The sequence below is a fragment of the Raphanus sativus genome, chromosome 6, assembly GCF_000801105.2.
Source record: "Raphanus sativus cultivar WK10039 chromosome 6, ASM80110v3, whole genome shotgun sequence".
Taxonomy (NCBI): domain Eukaryota; kingdom Viridiplantae; phylum Streptophyta; class Magnoliopsida; order Brassicales; family Brassicaceae; genus Raphanus; species Raphanus sativus.
The window spans coordinates 29,801,243-29,812,414 of record NC_079516.1 but is presented as its reverse complement, the minus strand read 5'-3'; the positions used below and the strand labels follow the sequence as shown (position 1 = coordinate 29,812,414).

Here is an 11,172-nt window from a genome sequence, read left to right as displayed (position 1 = left end):
AGGTTATTAAAAGTATAATATTGTTAGCGTAAAATGTTATTAGTGTTGTTGTTACTAACGAAATAGAAACAATATATAATAATGTTCCAAAAAAAAATTGAGGTACACCTCTATATTTTTTTCTAAAATAGAGATCTTTATAATAGAGGTCAATTTGCTCCAATGTACACCTCTATAATAGAGTTCTTCTATTTTAGAGGAAAATATAGAGGGATCTCAATTTTTGCCTCTATATTTAGGGATGAAAATGGCAAATCTCTATATTTTCCCCTATAAATAGAGGAACTCTATTATATAGGCATACATTGGAGCAAATCCACCTCTATAATATAGTTTCTCTATTTTAGGGGAAAAATATAGAGATATAAATAGAGGTGGGTTGGAGATGGTCTAATAAAAGAAAAAATTACAGATGCTCCTAAAAGACTATTGTACAAAGGTTCCTTTCTCCTTCACCTTCATTTGAAAGTTGAGGAACTTGATAGTTGATACCACCAATAAAGACAAAGAGCAGTATCCATCCTATGTGGACAGCAGCTACAAATGGTAAGAAGTCATGTTCCAACACGAACCCATCTTTCAGCAACCGGTGTGTTTGGATCAGTTCTCGTTGAGGGATCCGATCGACATAATAAGATCGTTGAGAGTCTGCCTGTAATGAGAGATCAAACTGATGTAGTTCATTACATACCTTGTAAAAGGATGAACAGTTCCTTCTGGGACAGGAACTACCGAAGGCTCACGAAGAACAGAGTTCTCAAACTCAGACAGTATCCCTCTCGCTACTTCCGCTAGTCTTTTCTGAATCTCGGAAGCTTGAACATGGACGGTGTGCGATGAATCTGAATCCAATCATTGATGTTGTAGAGTAGAGCAATTCTTTTAATTTTATTCCTATTGTGTAAACTCCCGTTTGTATCGTGTTGTACATGATTTCCGCGGCCACCTGCAATATTTCAAAGAGAAGTTCTCATTGTGGTATAACCATAGTTCAAGTCTTTAAGATATGACATAAGAAGAATATTCAGAATGGTTAGATACCATAAGAGATGGATGATTACATTCCAGCAGCTTTTTTTCACAGAAGAAACAGTACGCTCAATGACAATAGCATGTTGAACTGTTGCAACGGTGGTGGCACCGAGGAACCGTATCGCAGGGTACCACATAAGTAATTCAGGTCTTGCTCCTCTCTGTTGTTGTTTTGGGATGAATCAAGCACGTTTTGGTAAGATGATAATTTAATAAAATGGAACATATCATATGGAAGCAAGCTTACATATGGAAGCAAGCTTACATTTTTGCTCATGTTTGCCATGAAACCAAACCATACATGACGCCAATACCGTCATGAGAAAACGGAATGGCGTTGTACTGAGGATATCTCCAGCTAGACCAATACTGTTTCAAGAAGCAAGCTTTGGTTTTGAGTCAAAAACAGCTGCAAATACTTAGTTTGGAAGTAGAGATATTTTGATCCTGGTGCTGGAGTACTGAGCTCTTTGATGAGTTTCTGGTCTCTCCTGCAGTAGACATCAATGTTCAGGTTAGGACAGTGTAAGTAACACTCTGATCTGCAACTAATAGTAACATTGACTGTAACATACCGATGAATAGAGGAGTTGGTGAATAGTTGAGCAAAGCCCACACACATTTGTGACTCCATTGAAGGAGTAGTGATGTCAAGCATCCACGTTGCAGGATTGTATCCGTCCTTGATCTCTAGAACCCCTTGAACATCCTGCAGAGTAAGGCTTTTAATTAGATTCCTCCAAATTATCCATTAATGGATATAACCAAGAGAAGGACAGAAACAAATACTTCACCTCAAAGTATTCAAGTTTTTGGGAGTGATGTCGTAGCCTTCTAGCACGTAGAACTTGGCTTCCACATTTCATCAACAGAAACTGCAATGAACAAAGGTTAGTTTCATTATGCAAAAGAGAGACGCAAAGATTTTGACACAACTATAAATTGAGTTCTGAATAAATAAAAGGAGTAACAAACAAAAACCAAATCAATAAACAAACCAATATTATCTAAAGCTTTCTAAATCAGTATACAACAAAAATTATCTTACATCAACAAATTTTTTTAAAAAAACTAAACCAAAAACTAAATCAAAATCATCTAAACTTAAGTTTCTAAATTAATAAAAGATACCCAGATCATCTTACATCAATAAACTTGACAAAAATCATTCAACTGTGAATAATAACGAAACATGTCTGAATAAAATCTGAAGCAAAGCAAAGACTAATTAATTAATTAATTAAAATACTAAAAGAAGAAGAAGAAAATAACTCACCAGGATCGCATGTTTGGTAAAACTTCACCATATCTGCAACATCAACAACAATAAAACCAATAAAAACCTCAAATCTCACCAGAAAAAAATTGGATATTTTTCTTAGTACAAATATCCTTCTGATTTGCCGGCACGGACTAGGGCTGGGCAAATAATCCGAACCCAAAAAACCGAACCGAATCCGATCCGAAAAAGTAGCACCGAATCCGAACCGAAATTGATTAAATATCCGAACGGGTTCAAAATTTCGGTATTTAAAGAACCGAAACCGAACCCGATCCGAACCGAAGTATTTTGGGTACCCGAATGTATCCGAAATAAATTTATATACTTAAATATATACATTATTTTTATATATAATGTATATTAAAATATTAAAAATATATAAGATACCTTTAAGCTTTTCAAAATACTCAAAAAATATATGCAAATAGTCAAAAATAAATGTTTAAAATAGCTAAAGTATACTGAAAATACCAAAAATAGTTAAATATCTATTGATTATTTATCCAAATATTCAAAGAAAACCAATTTATATGTTAAATTAAGGTATTTTGACATATATGTTATGAAAATTTATATGTAATATATTATCTTTCTTATAGATTTTGAAAATTTAAAGTATATAATGAATTTTGAAAATTTAAAAACATTTTAAATGGGTTATCCGAACCCGAACCGAACCCGTAAAGATCCGAACCGAACCCGAACCGAAATTTAGAAATATCCGAATGGGGCTGAAATCTTTGACCCCGAAACCCGAATGGACTGAACCGAAACCCGAATGGGTACCCGAACGCCCAGCCCTAGCACGGACTTGTTGGAGAAAAAGAACAAAACATGCAAGAATCTGAAAAAAGCATGGGAAAGAACAGAGAGAGAGAGAAGAAAAAAATGACCGGTGGTGAGAGCCTTGATAAGACCAGCTCAGCGACCTCTGAAGTCAGTAAAGACCTCTTAGACAGTTCGAGGTGTTGGATGAGTGATTACCTCCATTTTTTTATCAAACCACACACCAGAAGATTCATTAGCCTCACAGTCACCGGAGGAAAAGTGACTATTTCCGGTTAAAAATCAAAATCTGGGAACGAAGGAAGGAACCCTAATAGAAAACGAAGAAAAGAAAAGTTCAAAGAGAGGAATCTCGCAAATATTTATACTGAGCCAATACCCCATACAGCCTTTCAGATCGAAAAGACGCTTTCAATACACATCGTGGAGGAGCTAATCTACGGGATTTATGACGAAACAGTTTCTGGTGGTGAGAAGAAGCGCAGAGGTCACCGTCTTCGATCAAGTCGTATTAGGGTTAGAGGTTAGAGGCGACAGCAACTTAAGCGGACCGGAAGGACATCGCAGGAGCCCAATGACTTAATGAACCGGACACATGTCAGCGCTACAGGAGTTGAATTTCCAGTCTGGTGTCCTACGTGGATAGGCTCAGGAGAGAAATAAGTGTACTTTATATAAATAGATTAAGATTATTATGTTATTGATTTGTTTCATGTATTATAATAAAATATAATGTATATGATAAGTAGATCACAAACAGATTGATACATGTCTGTGAAGTAATAAGTTACATGATAGTTGGTTGTTATCCGTTAACCGATTTGTTACTTGGTACATATATTGCTAGCTGATACATTATATGATACTAAATAATTGATAATTGGTTTGTATGATATTACAAGAGACTTGATGTTCATGATACATAGTTTGTGTAGATGATAAATAATTGAATAAATAACTTTTGAGCTTGTACATTTTTTATATTTAGTTTGTTAGCTGACAAATGGAGTGATACATGGTGTTGATTAATAAGTTGTTATCTGATACATTATATGTTATCTGATACAAATTTTGTATGATAAATGATTTCTTATATGTTTTGGTATCTGACACATAGTTTGATACCGAAAAATTCATAACTGTTTTATCTGACACAGTTTGATACCAAAGAATTCATAATTATCATATTTGTTATCATATACAAGTTTTATATGATAAATGATTTCTTACATGTTTTAGTATCTGACACATAGTTTGATACCAAAGAATTCATAACTGTTTAACATGATGTTACAAAAGTTTTACGTTAACTAGTACATGATTTGTTTAGCTGATACTTGGTTTATTAGATCACAAACGGATTGATACATGTGTGTGATTAATAAGTTACATGATAAGTTTGTTGTTATCCGTTAACCGATTTGTTACTTGGTACATGTATTGTTAGCGTCTAATACTATTTTTATATATACATCTTTTGATAAGTTATTCCATACATGTTAGATAATATATATACTACTATACTTTAGAGGTTATACATTACACTAATTATAATTTGACCAAACATTAGTTTTCAGCTGAAATAATGTGTACCTGCTAAAATTTATAGTTACACGCTGTGTAACAACAAAGTTAACATTTTATATATATATATATTTGATATATGACACAACATATTAGCTGCTATCGAATATTTTATCGATGACGTAATCTCGATTTGATCTTCGCTGCTTTATCCAATAGTCCATCTCTATAGTCTGACACACGCTTTCTCTGCAGTCTGACACACACTTTTTCTGCAGTCTGACACACACTTTTTCTGCAGTCTACATGTATTCAATAAAGGAGGAGTATTTTTGTCCACACAGTACCAAAATGTTATTTCTTTTTGAGTTATGTATAATCATGGACAGTTGACCAATTTGACTCTTCCTTGGGGATATTTCACTCATTGTCCCTTAAGTTATTGGGCTGTTTTGTTTAGTTGGACATTATTATTGATTGGACTTTTAATTTCTGTAAACCATTAAAGGTATTTAAAAAAAAAAATTGGATGTTTTGTAATTTCCTTGAAAATTAATGGGCAGATTCTTAAACAATCATCTGCTTTAATAGAATAGACTGGTGAAATTGAGTGAACATATGTTCACTTATATAGTTAAAATAAAATTAAGTTAAATATGTAAAGATACTATAAAAATCTAATAAATAAATGTATACATATATTTACTTAATAATTAAAATTTAACTAATAATACATATTCACTTGTAAAATATTTATTGAATATATTTATGTTGTATGTTGCAGTTACAAAAACAAAATTTATGTTGTAAATATAATATGAAAAAGTGTTATTATTGAGGTTTATTATATAACCAACATTCAAAATTTTGTGTGGTAATTTATAAAGAGAAAAAAAAGAAATTTTAAAAGAGAATTTTACTTTGAATAGTGAACTAACCATACCATTTTTGCTGCTTTGACTTTTAGGTGCTTTTTACATTAAACAGTTTATGTTTTGGCCGCACACTTGTTCTTTTATTTTTATTTAATATTTATTTTTAACTAAAAATTACACAGTAAAAAATATGATGAATGGGGATACATTTTTTTGTAACGCATAGCAGAATACTCGAAAAATGGCCTATTTCAACAAGGACTTTCCCCATTGTTCATTTTCCTTCATGAACTTTTCAGTAGTACGTATTTCATCATGAACTTTAAAAAAATTCAAAAGTCAAATATAAACTTTCAAAATCGTGCCTAAATATAAGTTGACAGTCAAAAGTATTAATCAACCGTTAATTTATTAAAATGATGTCTTTTGGAAAAATCTAAAACATTTAAAATCTGCTCTTACTGGACTCAAACTCGAGTACAAAAACATATCAGCGAACATCTTAACCACTAGACTAGAGTAACGTTCTTTTATTATTGGTGAAAACGTTACCTATATATATATATATATACACATTTTGGTTTTATCAAATAAATCTTATCAAATTATTTATTCTTTTCATCTTATCAAATAGATATATAACTATTTATGTTTATTAAAAGAAAATTTATGAACCCTTATTTTATAAATTTAAATTAATTACTATTTCTTTAAATATATTAAAATAAAATATAAGAAAAATTTTAAAAATTATTTTTGTGTCTATAGAGTTAAAATAATAAGTTAAATTTGACTTTAATTTCAACTTTTGATAATATTACAGTATATCTAAATTAGTTGCTTCACTTTGTATATTTCATTTACAATATTACGTTTTAATTGTATAATAATATATTTTAATTTTAATTTATATGTTTACTTTTCAAAGTAGTAAAATGTAAATTTTTAAATCAGTAGTAATTAATTTAAATTTATAAAATAAAGATTCGAAAAATTTATTAAAATATAAATAATATACATATATTTGATAAAACTAAAACTATTAAAATTAATAAGATTTATATGATAAAATATTATATGTATATGTATATATTCACCGACGTATTTCATTGTTTGAGTTCGAGCCCACTAAGAACCATATTTTTTTTATTTTTAGATTTATTTAAAATGACGTCATTTTGATAAACTTATGGTTGACTAACACTTTTGACGGTCAAAATATATAAGTATGATTTTGAAAGTTCATATATAATTTTTGATTTTTAAAAATTTTTATGATGAAATATGCACTATTAAAAAGTTCGTGAAGGAAAAGTTTTTCAGATTAATCCAAAAAGTTTTTCAGTTTTTCAGATAAATTAACGATTTATTAATACTTTTGACCGTCAAAATATATATAAGCACGATTTTGAAAATTCATATAAGATTTTTGTTTTTTAGATTTATCCATTGTTTGATAAATTAATGGTTGTCTAAGATTTTTGACGGTCAAAATATATATAAGCACGATTTTGAAAGTTTATATAATATTTTTGATTTTTTCTAAGGTTTATGATGAAATACTTACTATTACAAAGTTCGTGAAGGAAAAGATTTTTAGATTTATCTAAACTGAAGTTGCTTAAATAAATTAACGGTTGACTAACATTTTTAACAGTCAAAATCAGTGTTTTAAATTACACTATATGCTCTATGTGCATTAACGTAGCGCCTAGGGTATAGATGTATACACAGACGTCTAAACGGACCTAGGTGGATACAGAATGTTAATGTTTGTATATATTATATTTAATTTGCTCAAAAAAATATTATATTTAACTAAGCTATATAAAATATACTTACAATTAGTATAAAACTAAATTATGTTAATACTAAAATAATATAAGTCTCCATTATCATCTTCGAAAGCAATTTTTGAGCATAAGGAGCATCATCAATCAATATATCTGTATCTACTCCTTTTGTCTTTTTTTTCATCAATCTTTTGGTTCATATTTGGATTGGCAGATGATACAGCCATACCAAAATCTCGTAAATGTTTTTAGAGAAAATAAATATGGACAGAGAAAAAAAAAGAAAACATAAATCAACAAAAAGAAATTCTATCTTTGCTAGCGATAGAACGAGATAGTGACATAGTTAAAACTACAGACTTTAGTTATTTTTTTTTGCAACTAGAACTAGAAATAGGGCAGGAAAATTGAGTTTTCAACCCGGGTCCTGCGCCGTAGGGTGGATGCGAATAGGCCAATTCGAAAAATTCAACATGCTGGTGCGGTTCGAGTCGATTTTAGGCGGGGTAGGTGCAGATAGGCCAAATTTGAAACGTGGGTACCCGCTAATCCGCAAAAAAAATTAACTTTTTTTTTCAAAAATCATAAAAGATATATAAAATATTAGAAAATTATATAATTTTAATTATTAATATATAATTTTAATTATTTTATTACAAAAAATAATATATAACCAAAATATAATTAAAATAATTTTTTAATTAAAATTTATATAACTCGCGGGTTACCCGTAAATCTGGACAGGACGGGTACAATTATTTGAATCGTTCTTTGCGGATCATGTGGATCAAAATTTTGAGTCAAAAAAATTAGCTGATCCGCAGGTTGACGGGGCGGACGAAGCGAGTTGACCCGCGAACCCAGACTTAACTAGAAAAGACAATGACTTGTACGTGAGTTGTGAGTTTGGCTAAGAGTTTCTTGTTTTATTAATTTTTTTTTGACGGCAAACGGCTATTCTATTACTCAAGCTTGAGGTGGTCTGGGTAACCAGACCGGAATAGAACAACCAACAAAAAGTAACTTCCTATGGAAGGATCTAGCTGTCTTAGCTAAAAAGTCTGAAATCTGATTACGCGCTCTAGAAACATAAGAAATCTTGAAGTCCGGGAAGCATACGAGTAGTGTCTCTATCCTCTCCAATTCCGTAGCAAAACTTGGCCATGCATGAGGTTCCTTAATCATAGCAATCAATTCCTTGCAGTCTGTTCCGAAGTTCTGGCATGTCGAATGCTGAAGCATGTTCTCCATCGCCCATCGCAGTGCTTCCACCTCTGAGTGCAGAGCTGATTCTCTTCTGGGTAAGTTGTGTGATCCCATAAGTTGCGTCTTCCCTCCACTGTCCAACCATACCCATCCACATCCACTAAATTGAGCAAGCGCTGTCCATGATCCATCCAGTAAGCAAATATTTCCCAAGCTTAGGACTTGGGGTTCCTCTACAGTCCCCTCTTGTACTACTGGTGGTATCGTCTCGTCTGCATTAAACCAAGCTTGACACTCACTCTCAGCATATCGAACTAGTTCCAGAGGATCTCTCTCTATTCCCCTAAAGAGTTTGTCATTTCGAGCCTTCCAAATGTACCAAATTAGCCAAGGATAAGGATCCATGTCTAGCTCTGGTTCAAGTGAACCATCTTTTTCCCAGAAGAGGTAGTTCATATTTGTGTAGATACTTGAAGCTGGAAAAACACCAGGATTAGTTGGAGTCGATGAATGTAACCAAACTTGTAGTGCAGGTAGACACTCGAATATAGCATGTGTCACTGACTCCTCTGGTTCTCCGCATCTCGGGCAATAATGGTCACATCTCATATTTCGCCTTACTAGATTTCTCGTTACTGCCACATGACCAGTTAACAATTGCCATATAAGATGACAAATTTTCTTTGGCGCCTTTATCTTCCAAGCAAAGGCTTGGAGCTTTGTAATACTTGGCTCTAACATTTGCTTTTCGTCTGCATCCTTCATTAAGTTTTGAGCAACCCAATATCCAGAATTGACCGTGTATTGTCCATGTCTTGTGAAGTTCCAACAAAACGTGTCAGGTTTATGAGTTGTGCTTATGGCTAAACTCCTTATGAGGGGTATGTCAACAGGGCTGACATATTGTTCCAGTAAATTAACATCCCATTCCTTCAACTCCTGATTAATAAGATCACTTACTCTCATATTTGGATGCATAACTGGCGCTATAGGTATAGCTGGCCTAGCAGGATTCAATGGAATCCAGGGATCCTCCCACACCTTAACCTCATAACCAGAGTGTATTTTCTGCCTTATCCCCAGTAACAAAAGCTCCTTCGCAGCGGAGATATTAGTCCAAACATAAGAAGGACTGCTTATAGGATTTACTCTTAAGGGCGAGCTTAGTCTGTAATATCTTCCTCTTAAGACACGAGCGACAAGCGAATCCGGGTTTTGTGTTAGCCTCCATAATTGTTTCGCCAGTAGTGCCAGGTTGAACTCATGAATCATGCGAAATCCAATCCCTCCTTATTCTCTCGGTAAGCAGACTTTCTCCCATTTCGACCAGTGTATTCCTCTCTTAGTGGGATTCGAGCTCCACCAGAATTGAGCAATAGCACTAGCAAGGTTTTCACATATCTCCAATGGGAGCAGAAAAGTAGACATAACATACGTCGGAAGGGCAAGTAAAATGGACTTGATCAATACCTCCTTTCCTCCTTTCGAGCGCCCTGTCCAGCCATTCACTCTATGCATTAGTTTGTCTTTTAAGAAGGCAAAGAGCTTGCATTTTGAACCACTAATATCTTATGGAATACCCAAATAAGTCCCCATCCCTCCATCCTTTTGTATACCAAGTACATCTTTGATCTCTTGCCTTGTGGTTGCGTTAATCCTCTTACCAAAGAGTAAGGATGATTTATCAAAGTTAATACATTGTCCTGATGCTTTACCATAGATCCTGATCACTTTCATTACTTCTTCACATTCACGGGGCTCCGCCTTACAGAAGAAAAGGCTATCATCAGCAAATAGTAGGTGGGATACCGATGGACACGCGCAGGTAACGCGCATCCCTGTTATCTTTCCCTGGTTCTCTGCGTGATTGAGAAGGCTAACGAGCGCTTCCGTGCATAGAATAAAAATGAAAGGAGACAAAGGATCTCCTTGGCGTAGGCCTCTTCCTGGAATAATGTTTCCTCTCGGTTGCCCATTCATGAGAACTTTGTATTGTACTGATGTGATGCATCTCATTATCCATGTGATCCATGTTTCTGAGAATTCCATCTTTCTCATCACAGCTTCAATAAATGACCACTCCATCCTATCATAGGCTTTACTCATGTCTGTCTTAATAGCCATTCTTTTGTTGCGTCCGCTTGGCTTTGTCCTGAGAGCGTGGAACATCTCTTGAGCAATAATAATATTATCAGAAATTTGTCTTCCAGCAACAAAGGCTGACTGGGTTTCCGATATCAAACCTGGTAGCACTTTCTTAAGTCTCTGGCATAGGACCTTAGAGACAATCTTGTAACTTACGTTACATAAACTAATATGCCGAAACTGAGCCATTTCATTAGGTTTTGTTGTCTTTGGGATGAGGCAAATATTAGTTTCATTTAGACCATGAGGCATTATCCCATCAGTAAGGAACTTATTAACCATATGAGTTAAATCATCCTTTACTATATCCCAAAACTTCTGATAGAACAGCGCAGTCATCCCATCTGGCCCCGAAGCTTTTTCTGGATGCATAGCAAAAAGAGCTAATTTAACCTCCCACTCTGTTACCGGTGCTGTAAGACTTTCATTCATTGGCTCCGTTATTGTCGTAGGAACTTCCGATAGAGCTTCTTCAATATCCTGTGGATTAGACGACTCAAAGATTTGTCTAAAATAGCTAGTAGCAATG

General features: G+C 33.5%; 1 protein-coding gene and 1 long non-coding RNA gene across 4 annotated transcripts; both read right to left on the bottom strand.

Moving 5' to 3' along the window:
* LOC108806907 (uncharacterized) lies at positions 1 to 3,701 on the bottom strand. 3 transcript variants are annotated; one of them, XR_008934951.1, is made up of 8 exons: positions 3,208 to 3,701; positions 2,309 to 2,341; positions 1,827 to 1,907; positions 1,608 to 1,741; positions 1,298 to 1,523; positions 1,062 to 1,193; positions 692 to 946; positions 1 to 606 (listed from the first exon to the last, which is right to left on the bottom strand). It is a non-coding gene; the product is annotated as an uncharacterized LOC108806907 (long non-coding RNA). The 3 variants fall into 3 exon arrangements; XR_008934950.1 differs by having other exon boundaries at positions 1 to 946; positions 1,042 to 1,193; XR_008934949.1 differs by having other exon boundaries at positions 1 to 946; positions 3,208 to 3,700.
* Positions 3,702 to 8,469: 4,768 nt separating this feature from the next.
* Positions 8,470 to 9,770, bottom strand: LOC130495724 (uncharacterized). Its single transcript, XM_056987215.1, has 2 exons — positions 8,736 to 9,770; positions 8,470 to 8,631 (listed from the first exon to the last, which is right to left on the bottom strand). Exons 1-2 carry the CDS (start codon positions 9,768 to 9,770, stop codon positions 8,470 to 8,472), a joined length of 1,197 nt encoding a protein of 398 aa, XP_056843195.1.
* Between the last annotated feature and the right edge of the window lie 1,402 nt (positions 9,771 to 11,172).

What these genes read in the sequence shown, in the direction of transcription:
- LOC130495724 (XM_056987215.1), bottom strand. Translation starts at nt 9,770, where the DNA reads ATGATTCATGAGTTCAACCTGGCACTACTGGCGAAACAATTATGGAGG. An exon ending in CAGTAGTACAAGAGGGGACT is followed by an intron (nt 8,632 to 8,735) that starts GTAGAGGAACCC and finishes ATGGTTGGACAG; the next exon opens with TGGAGGGAAGACGCAACTTA.